This window comes from Pelmatolapia mariae, linkage group LG10_11 (genome assembly GCF_036321145.2).
Source record: "Pelmatolapia mariae isolate MD_Pm_ZW linkage group LG10_11, Pm_UMD_F_2, whole genome shotgun sequence".
Lineage (NCBI taxonomy): Eukaryota > Metazoa > Chordata > Actinopteri > Cichliformes > Cichlidae > Pelmatolapia > Pelmatolapia mariae.
In genome coordinates, this window is record NC_086236.1 from 17,528,481 (window position 1) to 17,545,518 (window position 17,038).

At 41.2% G+C, this 17,038-nt stretch overlaps 1 protein-coding gene across 1 annotated transcript in view; it reads right to left on the reverse strand.

Moving 5' to 3' along the window:
• Positions 1 to 15,718, reverse strand: part of ubl3a (ubiquitin-like 3a) — a 36,569-nt gene extending 20,851 nt beyond the window's left edge. Inside the window, exon 1 of the mRNA XM_063487310.1 lies at positions 14,979 to 15,718. Within this exon, the coding sequence (XP_063343380.1) occupies positions 14,979 to 15,005 (27 nt within the window). The 5' untranslated portion in view covers positions 15,006 to 15,718. The remainder of the gene's footprint in view (positions 1 to 14,978) is intronic.
• Positions 15,719 to 17,038: the final 1,320 nt, after the last annotated feature.

Genomic DNA, 17,038 nt, shown 5'->3' on the forward strand with positions numbered 1-17,038 from the left:
TACAAGATTACAAGGTGCTAACGTTTGATAAAGTGATAAAAAAATATATCATTGGTTGCGCAAAGCTGTGATGAAATTATGCTTTGCATGGTTGAGACAGAAGTTGAAGATGATGCGTCCGGAACTGATAAAGAGTTCACCAAGACGTTTGTTTGCCCACATGTACGACTCGCTCCCGCCTGTTGGGTTAATACACATCACCTGTTTCTGAAGTGCTTTTGCATGAAAGCAAAAAGAAACTGAGAGCTATTTATAACTTTACTCCGGAAAAAGGCTATAGGGTAGGTGCGACGCATGCTTCATCACGAAACCTCAGATACCTCTCTTCATAAATCTTGCTCTTTTGGGGTTTTTTTTTTTTTTTTTTTTTTTTTTAAATACTGTTTCTGTTACTCTCCTTGTATAAAGGATTGCATTTCTAGGAAACCTATATCTATAAAAACATGCATCTTTTTTCTCCCCTACATGAACTGCATTCAATTTGCACAGCTGATTTCTTTCTTGAAATGTGGGCTTTTGGAACAACTAAACACCTCTAACTTCAATCTTATCTTACCCAAAGAAACCACAACCTTAACCCTCTTAACAGGTATACGCACAGTTTCCTATCCTCTGAATGTCAAGTGTATTCCTCTAAAAGTACCGGCAGTTACAGTGTACTGACTTATTGTCTTTTTCTTGGAAACCTTTGCTGAAGAGGCTCAAAAAAGCAACAACAACAACAAAAACTATCAACCTGTTCACCAAATAATGCTGACAGAAAAAAAAATTCAAGGTCAGTGTTTGTAATAAACACCACGAACAGCAGTATAAAGATTTTAATGTACAGAATTACAAAAAGCAAAACAGCAGTAATAATAATAATATAATAAATGGCTTAGTGAGCAAGAAACTAACTTATCTAGCCTCTATTAACTGTAAATTTTACTGGAAACTGAGACTTCTGTCTTTTTTATTCCAAAGCAGGTCACAGTGTTATGGTATCACACTCAGTTCACATTGAAATGCACAGAATTCAAGACGAGCAACACATTGCTGCAGAAGTGATGATGCAATATCACAACTACACAGTCACATTCAACTACAGCACAGCCCACCCAGACCCTTATTTGTTTGTTTGTTAGTGCAGGTATGTCACGCCGTAACTGACGACTAAGCTAACGACTCTTGTTTACATCGCAGTCAAAAAACAAAAGGTTGAAGCTATGTTTTAAGTGTAGTGTTAAACTGAAAACGTTAAGAGCGGTCTCAGATATGAGCTGTGTGTGGGTTACTATTTGCCTTTTGTGCTCTACTGTAACCTAAACTGGTGCAGGTAATGAGTAAATGGTCACGATGCAAGTACATTTGGAAACACTGACACCATAGCACGAAAAACAGCATGGAAAACACTGGCTGTTGTCTCCTTGTTTTGGCTCCCATTAAGGTTTTTCAGGGTTTTGTTATCAGCCAACAACTCTCAAGGTGTGCTTAAAGAACAAAACCAACATTTGTGTGTGTGTGTGTGTGTGTGTGTGTGTGTGTGTTTCCTTTTTTTGCATTCAGTGTAACTGAAAGCTACAGGTGTTGAAACTGCCTGGAACAACAGACTCTAGGCACATGTATGACTTACATTATCTTTTACATGTATACTATAATGTGTGTGTATACGTGAGTGTCTTGTTTTAAATCAGCACTGGATTCTGTTTGGATTTTTCTTTGTTTCACTCTAATTTTCTATATTTTGTCTGCTTAGGCAGCCATCATCAGACACAAAGCCAAAAGGTCAGCATGCCACATGCAGGCGTGTTGCTGGTAAAGTGACCAGACAGACACACACACACACACACACACACACACACACACACACGCACAGACTTGATGATTGCTGGTGATGACACTAAAGTAGGGACATCCTGTCCTTTACCTCATTCGTCCTACCATTTGCTCAGCCTGCTCACGCCTCCTCCTCTCTTTGTCCTTTGCTTCCATCACACAGTGTCTCACCAATGTGACTTCCTCCCGTGTGCTTTCCCCTGCCTATTGCTATGTAAAAAACCCTGGAGACATGTAAAGCATCCCCATGCTGCTCTTCCCCTCCCTACCTCCCTGCCTCCCAAGAGAGCTGCATGCTCTGATGTGACCTCTACCTTCCCCTGTCTCCTCTTCATCCTCCCTACTGTGTCAGCCCCCGTCTCCCAAGAGGTGTGCAGTCCAGCACACCAGGTAGTCAATTTGTAACTTTCAGGTTGCCCCCGCCGCCAAAGAACAAGCTTTCCCCTGTACTACATCAGTGCCTCTATAATTAATTGATCACATGCATTTTCAGATTCATAGCCAGCAATTAATTAAGAAAAGAGGGCAATCCCTCCCCTGTTAATCGTTTCTAGAGTGTGAAAATTTGGAGGATTAAGTGAACAAAATAAAAGGAAATGGCCATCAACAGATTTATTGGCATTCCTCCTTGCAAAAATCTTTTTGGCAGTATTTGCAGGCAGCAGATTAATGCAAATCAGTCTTGTCTTGAAATTAAAAGTGCATGTTTATGAAGTAAAAGCTTAGCGGGAGTGTTAAAGACCAACTGATGTAACATGTGAGGGGGGGACAACAGAGTCGAGAGTAGAAATGGCCCGGAGACAGCAGTTATATCCACGACACTGCATTTTCTTTTCTCCTTCAGAAACAAGCACTGCCCTGTAGTCACGACTCACGTGATGCCGAGTGTGTGTAGAGGAGAAACTGTGTGTGTGGATGTGTCTGTGTGTATGTCTGTGGGTCTGTGTGTTGGAGGGGAAGAGAGGGAGGCACACACAGAGACATAGCTGGCAAGCTAAAATGCCCTCTGTGCAGGAATTTACCAGATGGTACTGGACAGAAACCAGGGCTATGACACACACACACACACACACACACACAGAGTACATTATCTGAGCCTATTTGAGAATGAGAATTAAAGAAAGTTATTAAATTCTGACACAAGATTATGCAGTAAGAAACCAAAGAATTATTAAAACAAGCCTAAAGCAAAATTTAACTTTAGGTCATCCGGCTGTTTGCAATTAAAAACAGGCTATTAGGCAATCACAATATTAACAATGCAACTAGCACTAAGCCTCATAAAGCGAGACAACAGACAGAGGATTGCAAGAGTAGGCACATTAGAGATTTCAGGGTGAACACCATACCATACAATCCTGTATAACATAATGCAATCTAATGAAATGGCCTTACAACAAATCAATGGCTCTGCGATGAATGTTATCTCCATGATGCTCATTTGCTGTTTGTAGAAATATCTACATTTATGTCTAGTTTCATTGCTTGAGAAGGGCCGTGGTGTTGTTGTGTTAGATAACACTGCAGCGGATGTTACAATAGCTAACCGGGTTGAGAGGGGGGGCCCAGAGGCCATAAGGCTATTGCAGAGGCGTCTCTTCCCCGGCTCTGTCTCCCAGCTTTCCTCGCCACTCTCAAATGCCCTGTCATAATAAAGACTAAAAGTCCCCCCCCCACTTCTCGCCCACTAACATGATGCATTTACTTGCATCACCCACACAATAGCCTAAACATTCCAAACTTCCAAAAATCTCAACAGAAATCTCCTACAACTTCAATTAAGTGATAATAAAAAATTATCTGATCAAAACAAACATAAATTTAGCATGTGTGTCTTTGTGTCTGCAGAATATAAGACATGCACCGGCAGTTTTCATCATTGTTTATTTATTTTTTCATTGTTCTGGTTAAGGCTTTTAGCCTCCGATTATGCTCGTTTGTACACAACAGGAAAAAGGAAGCCTCTGTGGGGAGACAGTGGAGGCAAGCAGTTACACAAGCAACAACAGGAAGGCACAGGATAGCGACAGAGGGGGGAGGGGATTCATGATGTTTCATATTGTTCCAATATGATACAGACACCCGAGTGAGGTTAAGGGATGTTGTGCTGCTTCTGTAATGTAAGGAGAATTGAGATGATGGCACACACTGTCACAATAAAGGAATCTGCGTCACACATAACCACCTGAGATGACAGAAGTGGCTGAAGATGCAGAAGTTTGGTTAACCATTTGAGAACGAAGCACAGCACGCTTTCACAAACAAGGGTGCTTTTTATACAATGCTGTGACCTTTAGATTAAAAATTAAACAGGATTACTGTGCCTCTCAGCCTTAATGGTTCTTCTGAGCTTTAAACTCCACTGTACTATGAACTGTAACTCTACCAACATCAGCTGACTGAGGAGTCTGTGCTAAATGAAAGTCAGCTAAACTTAGCTGAAATGTGCCAGCTTTATATATACAGACACACACAAGCATCTGAGCTTTCAAATGCCACTAGCCTCAAACACTAATTTAGGGCCCACTGACTGGTTCTGTAACTGTATATCTGGCACACGGGAGCCACTTCACAGAGATGTGTAATTAGCCTAAATCATGGTTGATATCTGATGTCTTCTATGTAAGTCAAAGTTCTGCCATTTCCCCCCGACCTAAACGGTTGTTCCTTATTACCAGAAACTAAGAAAAACACACACACACACACACACACACACACACACACACACACACACACACACACACACACACACACACACACAAAACCCCTGCCAGGATCATTAGAGATCTTCATCGAGTGCTCCATAGCGTCTAACATGCAATGACAAATTTGTGCAAGACACCATGAAGGCCAAACATACCCTCTCTCTATTCCCCCTATCAACCAGCATGCATGCACACAAACACACACACACACTCTCTCTCTCCCTTTTTAACTCTATGACCTCTGCCTCTTGATTCCTCATTGCCCATTTCCACCACCTGTGTCTATGTGAATATATTAAAACCAGAAAGACAGGAGAAAGACTCTGATTATGTTACTCTTTAATTTGACATCATGACAACCCAAAACGAGCCAAAAACATATCCTGCCAATTTTCTGTTACATCCTGTTCGGCATAAGCTTGACATTACTTCAGTATTAAGAACACATCCCGTACACAAACACACAGGAGTATCTTAGTAGGCTCGGTGCGAGGACTCACACAGCAAACTGAAGCTGCACAGAGGGGATTTTCAGCGGCTGAAGCAAAAAAAAAAAAAAAAAAAAAAACGGGAATGCTGGTGTGACCGTTCTCAAAGTGGCAAAACGGAAATAAAGTTGGATTCGACTCTGGTCAAATATTTTGTTCTAGCTTCAGCCGCTCAATTTTTTCTCTCCTGTGTTTATAATCACACAAATATCATGTTCTGAAACTCTTCTGAGCTTAGCATTTTCAAATAAAATAACAAAGTGACTGTTTAATAACTGAATCAATTATTAAACAATCACAGCAGCAGAAGCGCTTACAGAAACAATTATCAGCTGTTGCCTCTTCTAGCTATGATACAATTAAGACAAGTCAAAGCATGGCATGGTGCTCATCATCTGATGATTGCAGACGATAAACATGATATCATCTCCTCTTCAGAGAAAGCCTGTACTGTATCATTAACTGTGCTATATGTAACCATCTAACCCTGTTCTCTACCTACCGGCAGGCTGACCATGTCACTGTGCCAGATCTTGATGTTTTTCAGAAGCTGGTGATGGGATGGGTCTGCTCTCCAGGGGATACCCTACAACCTGGAGGACCACTCCAACCAGCACCTCCACGACACCGTGAACTAGGTGACTGCCAAATAGCCACTACAGCTGCAGTAAAAGATGATGATGCTGAAGTCCACATCTAAACTCACAGCTAATCATGAGACCTAAATCTGTTGGGTGAATCGTGACTCATATCTTGGATCTTGGTCATACCACATAAAATCATCTTCACTGTCATAATCATCATGTGGCCAAACTGCCCTCCCCAAGCTGCTTCTGAATGACACTAGGCTGGGTTGATTTAAAAAAAAGAAAAAAGAAAAAAAAAAGAACAAGAAGCTGTGTCAGACTTTTTACATTTTGAAAACACAGAGAGGAAAATCTATGACTGACAACCACAACGGAGTACAAGTCTGGTTTAAAAGACTTGTGTTTGATGACCTGAGGTCAGCGGATCCTTTTGGAACATCCAGTCAATGAGGCTTAACCTTTGGATGACTGCTCCACGGCTCACACCTCCCCTGTTTGGGGCCCAAAGAGTTTCAACACTGACCCTCTAATTCTCTCGGTACGTGCTGTCTGTCTGAGTGCTCTGGCACAGGGTGTCTGAATATCAGGACAGATTTAAGCACTGATTTAGAAACGGCAGCCTGTCCAGAAATGTATGAGAAAGAGGGCTATTTGATTCATGCCCGGTTCTATTCAATTCAATTTATTGTCATCACACAAAGTAGAGCCAGTGCAATGAAATTTGCAGCATCAATCAGGGCAGCACAGCGACACGACGAGTGCACAGACCGAGACCTTCGCTGGCTCAAATAGAAGGAAGATCAATACAATGTTCTCCATAGAATTACCATACGATAACATGCATGGGAGTATAGGGTAAGATAAACAGCAGATTAACGAGTTTATTAGTAACCTGTTATTACTGATAAAGTGGCAGAGCATGGCAGTCTCTGATCCAGTCATTGTGTTGTTCCTTAACATGAACAGCGCAGACACACACATATACATACAGCATGTCCTGGCACAGCGAAGCTTTAATATAAATGTCCCCTCAGCTGGAAATTGTTTCCAGCGCAGCTGAAAGACCGCTTTTATTGAGCTAGTTAAACACCCCCACCCCATCCCCCTTTACTCCTACACACAACCAGCACACACGCTCCCTCTTTATACTCGACATAATACTTATAAAGAAACACAAGGTATTTTTCTGCATTTGTAAGCCTTTTGTTTTAGATTTACTTAAATTATACACCGAAAAAACAACAGTGTCACAGTTTTAACTAAAGTCCTCATCGTGTAATGTCGTTTGAATGACATTAAATATAAAGCATGACATTATAAGAGGACCCAAAAGTCTGCAAATGTAGTTAATGCCTGGTGTAAACCTGAAATAAATGCATTACTCATTTTGAATGAACATGTTTGTGCAGAATTTTCATCAGCGGGGGGAAAAAAAAAGAAAAAAATGGAAAAATACAAAAGCGTCCAGTTTGCATTAATGATTCACATTAGTTCACATTGCCGGTTGGGAAAAAACATGACAATGAGCAGAATATTTAATGACGCTATCATGCCCCCTTTGCACAACTGCCTCGGGTGGTTGAGAAAACGATATAAATGAACAAAAGGTTTTCACTCGGTCTCCTTTTGGAAAACAAGACTTTCTATGTAAAGGACATTATAATGAGCTTTTGTTAGACTGCTCATCTTCCTTTTTACGTCTAACTCTGTGGCCCTTTCTCAACTCATGTTTCTCTTCCTCTTTTCATCTTCTTAATTCAGCCGGCTGAAGCATGAATTTAATTCCTTTAGTATTAGGTGGGTGCTCAGCTTCTCCTTATCTCTCTTTTACAGTTAAGCTGCTGTTTTCTTAGACGTTAACTTAAAATACATTGTGGTCCTGTCTTAGATTATATTTCTGGGTTTATGGCGATTTAAAACAGATGAAGAACAGTGGTGGGATTGTGCGTTTGGGTGTTTTTCTGCCAGAGTTATATTTGCGCCATCGTGGGATGGGCCTTCAGCTACGTCAAGTTGGGAGATTTACAATTTACAGGAAACATAATTTAATGTATATGACATTTGCATGATTATAGACTCACAGTGTCTTTTTGTATGGCTAGCCAGTGACATAAGGCGTTAAATGATGCAGTGCCAGCAGCACAGGAACAGCATCATTGCATGCAAACAGTGGCTTTTTGAAGCCAGTCCAGTTTGTCCTGGGATCTGGAGCAAAAGTGAGCTGGCGTGGGTGTTACTCCACCGGCAACACCAACAGCAAATACGTCACATTTAACAGCAAGAACAGGTTGTGCATTCGCCGCTTCCTTCATGCAAATATGCACATGCACACATTTGTCAAAAAATAAACATGCACATCGACATCAAAAGCAGCTGCAAGCGCACGGGAGATTCATTTGTTGAGTTAGCGAGCGCTTGTGTACGACTTACGTTCACACCCCCTCATTTAAGTCATGCTTGGACTGAACCATTTGGCACAAAAGCCTAAGAGTGTCCTCGGTTTACTTTTGTCCTGAGGTGTTTTGTGTCCAGCATCTACTACTAAGAACATTTCTGTTTTGGAAAAGCTCAATGCCAAGAAATCACAGTTGTCACATCGCTATTATTGCTCCAAGGACACAAACATTTACAACTACAACCTGAATTATATACAGTTTTGTATTTTTAATTGAGTGTAGTTATAGCCGTTTAAATTCACTTTAGCTTTTATAATTTAAAAATGTTCTGTTTTAGTTTCAGTGTTAGTTATTAACTACATGCAACAGCTGCCTGTCTACTATTAAGACTATTAAGAGGATCAGAATCAGACGAGTAGACCAGTTTCATCTTGAATTACCAGCCCCCACTCGCCCCCAAAATGATGAAGCAGTTCAATGCATTCCTCAGCCTGTGCAAAGCCATACCTGCCAACACCAACTGCTGAAAAGGGGAGGGTTTTCTAACGTAATAAGTCCTTATCCCAGCACAAGCACAATCTGGCTTTTTCCTTGTAATTCCTTGGGGTGACTTAAACAACTATTCCCTCTTTTAATAAAATCTATGCCAATCCTGAATTCAAAAATAGAAAAAAAATCCAACTTTAACTTTTATTATAAGGATCCAAATGAGGAAGTAACACTTTATTTATACTCCACAGTATTTTGATTGTGGAGTTAATGTTTAAAAGCACCTGTAACAGCACAGAGGCTGAAAGGAAACCTAAATTCTGCAGAAAACAAATTGATCATCATAACTGATGTTTATTGTTTTTGCTTTGGGGAATTTAAATATCAATGAGATAGCTTTTTTATAAGTGGAGTTTTTTATTCCTCCACAGCTGCTCAATATGTTACTCATTCTTCAACCATAATGTTTTACTTTGGTTCGGAGCAGCCAAGAAAAAAGAAACAAAAAAAGCAGGTTAATCATCAACTGTATATAAAAGATGGCCCCCAGCTTCCAGGTCAGAAAAGTCTGCATTCTTTCCAAAGGCCAGTCCTTTTTTATGTTCAGTTTGTCAATTATTTTCCCACAGGGAGAATAACTGATTATAAAGGATGGCATGAAAAAGGATGGGTGGGCAATGTCCAACAAAATAAAGCCAACATGGAAGTGGCAAAAACTGCAGGTCCTCTAGGTGTCACTTGAGGCTAGCTCCAAAAGACAGCCAATCTCCAAAATGAATAACTTAACAGCATTAGAAAGCATGGTTATGGCCTGGTACAAAACACAGTTTGAACCTTTATGGGCAGTCTATGGACAAGTCAACTCCCTGGATAAATTTGGTGCATGGCTAAATTGTTTTGACAGGTATCCCAATAAGGGCACCTGATTAGCGTCTGCTAGGCTTCAGCCACATCCTTCCAGTAACTAAAGTGGACCTGTTCACTCTGTGTGTGTGCTGTTGGAGCATTTTTAAAGTATTATCTGTCTAATTTTCTTCCTTGTTTTCTACTACAGACCAGCCTATACGTTTGTGCTTCAATTTTGGTGACTGATATTCAGTATTTATTAGTCTGTCCCTTAGCACTAATTAGCTGATATGTGCATATCTGCACCGGACAGTTACAGTTTATCAATGCAGCTTGCTAACCAAAGCTTGTCTCCTTTATCACTCCACCCATAAGATAACGTCTGGCGTCAACCCCCCCCCCCCCCCCCCCCCCACACACACACACCCCACCCAAAAAAGGTTAGATTTCAAAATGCAGAGTTAGAAGTCAGTGATCATGTCATTGATGCTACATCCATCTTTTATACTCTCTATGCATACTGCATGCAAGTCCATCAGTGCATCATTTACGTACAGTCTATGGTTGAGCTGAATGTAAACACGGTATTCACTTATAGCACTATCCTAACTCTCCAAGCACTATACCATACATGTATAGAAGAAAACTTACAGCTTCTTGAAAGGTTATGTTCATGAGCTTCTGATAATTCATATTTTTTACATTAACAAGGACAATACTGCTTAATCAACACGTCAAAGGAAAACAGACAAGCTGGGAGAAAGAGATCAGGGAGTACTAACAAGTACGTAGCACTACATCTTTGCAGCACATTCACAGGATGCACATGCCCAGACACAGCCCACAATGAAGAACACGCAGGCAAACGTAAGCAAAAAACAGTTACATAAGCAATCAATGGATGACAGCTTCTCAATTGGACTTCCTGTTGGTGTTGTGGACATGCATCAATGCAATTAAATTACCTCTATACAGAGGACTGCTGGGGATATACATTGACAAGAGCTTTTCTAATATCATTAACTGTAAATACAGCTTTGAAGAGCGATGCAGTCCATTTTGCAGCGACAAAGCATCGCCTCACAAATTAACTATAAATACAGCAACACAGTCCACAAACAGATCATCAAAAAACTTGACAACTGTTTTTTTTCCCCAGTCCCATCAATCAAAATATCGACTAAATGTATTTGGCTCATTTATCTTTGTTAAAATATTTATATATATTTTAGCTGCTGTATCTATTCGAATCTCCTGACTGGCTTGAAATTAATAGGAATCAGGCACACAGCTTCTGCACCTTCAGAACTACCATCAGAACTTTCCATGGCTCTGCGAGGCCTGCATGTGACGATGCCAGAGTCAATATGTCAACTGCTGCACGGGGGCAAGATGACGTAATCCTGATCTGTGACTCAAGACCAGCAGCACATGGCATTGGTAGCACACACATATCCAACGACATGCTTTCTCCAACTGGCGCTGTCAGGCTACAGTCATGTTCTCGCTCCCTCTGAAAGTGTCAATCAAAGTCTTGTTAGCATCTCCAGCCTGAAGCTGACAACGCACTGTGGCATACGTGCTGAGTTAAGCTCTAGCTGGAATCAGAACATCATAACCGGGAGCGTTGTTTTCAGCAGCAAGGATTCCCCACCCATTGTTTCTTTCATTCCTCATCTGCCACCGACACACAGTTGGCCTCTGACCCTGACCTTTGACTTCTTTTGTGTGTGTGTGCGCGTGTGTGTGTGTGCACCCAAACAAGTCACTGAGCTGTTTTCGAAGCCACACACAGAGTAGATTTATCCAATCCTAATACCACTAAACAAATCTGCTATACAGCATTCCTTTACTTTAAACACAGTCACAGTGGCGCAATTAAAACAACTGGATCGACAATAAGGATTTAGCCATGAATCAATTAATCAAGTCATCATAAGTCAATAGACAGAACAAAGAAAAAAAATTAACAATAAGTGAAAAAAGTCAGTTTTAAGTTGAGATTTGCTCAATGACATCCACACACTGCTGTACCAACTTCACTGTCTCCATCAAACCACATCAGCAGCATTTCCAGGCAAAAGACAGAAGACTTCATTGACTTAATAACAATAATTATTGACTAGGAGCTCACACTGATGTTGGTTTTTTTTTTTTTTTTTTTGAATGATCAAGTTGTAATGAAGCTAGGTCCTCCACGCCAAAAGGAGCCAGTTTGGGTGGTTTGGCATTTAATAAGAATGCCTCCCGGGTGGGCGGCTTCCTCAGAATGCTTTCTGGGAACGCCCAGCCGGGAGGAAACCCAGGGGTAGACTCAGGAGGAACCGGAAAATGCTGCTTAGCCTACTGCCACCTCAGTCCAACTCCCGAGAGTTAGAACTGTACTGTACCACCTGGTTTGTTTTGAGTCAGAGCTGCGATCACCTCCTCCAACACAAATTAACATGTTCTCGCCAGTCCACAAATGACGGGGTGTCTGAATACTACACTCATTGTGTGTGAGTGAGTATGTGTGATCACAGTCTTTATTTCTTCATATCATCTCATAGCAGGATCGCATGTGTTCCTGTAGTAGTAACCTCATCCAACTGGGAAGAAGGACCAAACAGTTAAAATCATTTAAAATTTGCAGGAGCAGTTGATACAGGGTGGAAGCACCCTTCACTGACCCAGTCACCAAAACTCCTCTGTATCACTGACAAAAATCTGAGATGTGTCCATATGATTAAGAGGTCTGCAAACAGGTTAAACCAAAACTTGCTGTTGTTAATGGTTTAAACAAGCATTAGCATACAAATGCTGCTGTTTCATGGTCTGTTACAAGTCTATGTAAGCTGGAGCTCCCTGTCTTGCCTGGGACATATCGAAAGCAGCGATGTCTGAAATTCACTCTCTGCTCTGTGGGCCTTTCAGTCTCGTCTGCGGCGTATTCATTCAGCTGGGCTTATCTGAACAAGGGCGCTGCTATCTTCTCCTCTTCCCGCTACACTCTCCGTCTCTCGTCTCGTCTTGTTGCCACAACACATACCTGCAGTGCACAAAGACCTATCCTTCTACATACTTTCACACAGACACACACCCAGACTCAGATCCAAGCGTCTCACTGTTGCCATGGGGACTATTTCAACCCTGTCAGCACTTCTAAGATCTGCCCGGAGAGAGGTAATTTGCCCCTCTTCCCATGCTTCGCAGTCTTTCTATCTACCCATCCTCCCCTCCTCCTGCTCCTCCTCCTCTTCTTCTTCTTCTTCTCCCATTCGAAGATGGAAAAAAAATCCCATCCTCCATTCTCGAGAGGCATGACTATTGCTTCTCCTATTCTTTCTGTCAGATTCATTCACCCACAGTGTTTGGCACCAGCAATCTCCTCTCCTCCTACTCTCACTCCCACTCTATACAGCCTTTATGAGGCTGTGTGTATACACTTGCTTCTTCCTCAGGCTGAGTGAACATTGAGGTGGTTGGGGGGGGCTTGGGGAGAATGTGCATCTGCTGCTGATTTCAGCCGCACAGGATCAGCTAAGTGCTGAGAGCTGAGATTTTCCCCCCAAATTTCCATGGGGAACACAAGGGGCCAGTTTGATGTATCGACTGAGCCACACCACAAAAGGGAAGATTAGAAAACCTGAAGTGTCTTGCTCATGTGGCGAATCTGACCTTTATGTTTCTTCTGCAGGCATTTTAATAGCGTAAGCCTGGAGCAGGCATAAAAAAACGATTTAAAAAAGGGGGAAAGGATTACTACTTTGGAGAAGTGAAAAGAATATTATTACTCTACCTCTTAAGAAATGAACTTTATGGCCAGCACTGCCGATAAATGATGTAATAATAATGTGATACTTCCCCAACGGGGGAAATTCTCAGAGAACAAATCAGGCAGAGCCATAAACCAGCTGGCAGGGATTCACTGAGTTGCTTGAAGACAATTTAGCAGGAGGCTTGTGGCTCAAAACCAAAGTTCACTGGCTGAACGATGCTCTTGTGCTACCATAAAAAAAATTAAAATAATAATATCCACATCCACAGCCAAGGTGACATAATATTTTAGTATTCAGCTTCCAGTACTTTACAGGTCAAAAGATGAAAGATCCGGCTCATAATTATGTCTGTAATCTGTGAGAATCCCTCGCCATGAGCTACACTTTGAGATGCTCTAACACACATATACACACTGGACGTCTCATTTACTTCCTCATAGCATTATCCAAATATCCCGACAACATTATGGACCTGCAGCTAAGGGGATCAGCTGAACTTGGACAGGCCTGAGCAGGGCCACAGCTGGGATAGCTGATCTCCCGGAGGGGCCATATTACACGGTTTATCCTTTCTATACATAGACCTGTAAGTATTCTTAGTGCCACCACACGCTGGCAGCAAAGATAACAGCCATAAAACTGTCATGCCCACGGGAAGGGAAGCACTACGTCAAAGACCCAAACCCAGCTAAATGCACTTTGTGATGCTTTTAATTTGTGACAGTGGGGAGACAGGAAGCTGACGTAAATCCTTATGAGGAGAGCTCATAATACACATGACAGCCAGCAAGCTAGTGTAAAACAAGTTAAGATGTCATAGTGACTGAAAGAGTTGCCTGATGATGACCACTTTTTACTGCCTTTGTTTTAAGGTCTACATCAGTAGGTATGACATGTCGCTGTATGACGCTGATTTTATAAACTCCAGGCTGCTTCTAGGCTTTCTGCAATGGTACAAGGCTCCAATCTGATAAAGGCATGAGGAACAGATCTGAGCGGGAAGTATCATCAAACTGGGAAATGCAGAGTAATCGCAATACGATACGATTACAGCAACATAATTAAAAGTATGTGTTCCCACAGGATCGTGCTGCTGGTTATTGCAGTTTCTGCTCATGTTTTACATGTTTTACACTGCACTGATCTCTTTAAACTTAATCTAACGTTTCCAGGATGCCATTGTCTTCCATGGCTCCCTCTGCAGCGTGAAGATGAATTTCTAAACCCTTGTAACTTTCTTGAGTAATGCATGTGCAATTAACTCAACTTTTCTTTAGCCTCAGGATTTAGGAAAGGGTGCCGATCAGAGCTCAAGTGGAGCAAATGATCGGTCCAGCAGTTTGCAATCTAAATATGTTCAATTCAGGTCTGAGGTTCTGATTTCTTCCAAAAGCTGGACCCAGGTAATGTTAAGCTTTATGTCATTATCAAAACTGCCTGTTAATCTCCACAATCAGCTTCTTTCTTCACATTTCCTAACTTATTAAGTTCTCTCTGGATGCAACTGCCTCACCACAGCAAGATAATATGATGCATAAAAATGAAGGTACACTTGATGATGGATTGTAAATGGAGTATAAAGCTTCCAGAGCTTGCTAATGGAGCTTCACAATTAGTCAATGGCAGCCTAAAACTTTTTACAACATGTACTTTTGAACAGTCAGCAAAAAGAAAAGAAAAAAGTTAAACTTCCACATTTTATTTCCAGAGAACCTCTAGAGACCCAAATTTGATCAACCATAAAGGGTCACACATACAGCTGAATTAATAAAAGCAGAAGTAGCGGTCGTGGGCAGGACACACTCAGACGTGTCTGCTTTCAAGTCCAAAGCCTAAGGAAATGAATGGGTGTGAATGTTAAAACAGCGGAGGAGCTGACAGGCATTTCTCTTACCATGTCCGCTGGGGTGCTGCCCGTCATCGTGAAGCTTCTCCCGGTACTCGGAGGTGTTTAAACGCACATACACACACACTCACAACTCTCCCTCACAGGACGGATGCCAATATTCCTTCTCTTTTTTTCTTCCTTTTTCTCGCACTTGTAAAAAAGCTCCCCGCAGCTCTGACAAACGCGTCCTTGTGGTGTTTTAAAAGCAGGAAATAAATTTTTATTCCCGGCGACTCGCTCTTTCTATCTCTGTCTGTCTTTCTTTTTTTCCCCACAGTCACAACACTGAGGTAGCCGAGACGTGTGAAAATGTCTCTTCCTCTCTATTGCACAATCATTTCGTTAATTTCTCTCCCTCACAAATCAATGATTTGGGGAAATATACTTAAGATTAGAGGGGCAAACTGTCGACCCGAGGGCCTCCTTTGACCCTCAAACATCAACAATATCCCGATTCAGAAAAAATAGAGGTGCCTACGACATGCGAAAAAACCAATACTGCTGGCACATCCGGACGCGGACCTTGTTCTCTCGGGGTGGAAAAAGAACAAAAAACATCCGCAAGGTTAACGGCTGCCGTCCTCTGATAAACTCGGACACGTCCGCCGGTCGGCGTGAAAAGGCGAAACGGTGATATGAGCCGGTCCTGCTCTTTAAAACGCGGGTATGACCGCTGTTAACGTTTCAGACTGCACTGCTGCACCTTTAGGACCCGTTCAGCTGTCATTCAGCTGCCTCGAGTCCGAGTAAAGCTAGCCAACGATTCAGAACTTCCGGTGTGGGTTTTCGAAATAAAAGAATGTAACTCCTTAAAGGCTTTTTGTGTGAAAGTTTTTCTTTGAAAAAATTTGAAAAAAATAATGTATAAATCATGCCATTTGTCTAGCATTCTGGGGTTTCTATCTGTCTATCTATCTATTTATCTATCTATCATTTCATTTTTTCATATCATAGAACTTCCCACTTAAATTATAATTCTGAAACATTATGTGGTTGGCTCCACATCCAAGTAATAATATTAATAAATATAAAACACATTAATTCATGAACAATAATAAAAAAAAAATAAAAGTATCTCTCTATCCATCACTACTTATAATCCTATTTTCTATTATTATAGTATATTATACTATTGTTTTAGTTGTTCACTGGTAATTTGTTTGATTACTCCAGAAAACTACTCGTGTAAGCTGCACAGCTATTTTATTGAAAAACATCTATACAATAGCCTATTAAACATTCGTCAAATATTTCATTATCCTTAATGAGCTGTGACAGTGCACCGTGACCTGAAAATCCTAAATGAAAAATTATCTTACTTGTAGGGCACAAGTGGACTCATGTTATCATTCGTAGTTATTCTATTCATCTGATTTCTTTGACCAGTCTATTGCTGGGCCAACACAAAGACAAAGTCACACTCACCTGTGGCCAATTTACCTGACCCATGCATGTCTTTGGACTGTGGGAAAAAAACTGTTTTCCCCATGCATGTGCAACCTCCACATGGACTGGTGGATTTGAACCCAGACCTTACTATTATTATTATTATTATTATTATTATTATTATTGCTCTATTACCAATCTAAAAGTAATAGAGCAATAATTATGGACGAGTGGGCTGCTACAGGGTTAACATTTTGGTTGATCTGATTGGCAATAAAATATATATATATTGTGAAAACGACAAATTCTTCAGAAATTTTCAACCAATTTCTCAGGGTTCATTTTTGTTTTATTTTGAAGTAAGAATTAGCTTATATCCGGATGTCGGCGCCGTTTGTTTTATTTAACATGGCGTCAGTAGCCAGATTTGGAGGGTGGATCAGGAAAGGGAGTGTTGAACATATTTAATAAAAGTAGTGGGACCGTGGATTGGAAGACAGCGCAGTGCAGTTTGGTGGAAGAATAACCAATCACACTTCCACAGCAGCAAGAAGGGCAGAGAACACACAAGAGGGACAAAGGTGGAAATCTAATAGGGCATATCCAATCTTGCACAGATTGCTGTAATCTTATTCTTCTTTTGTCTTTATTTACAAAATCTCAGTTAATAAAGCCTTTCT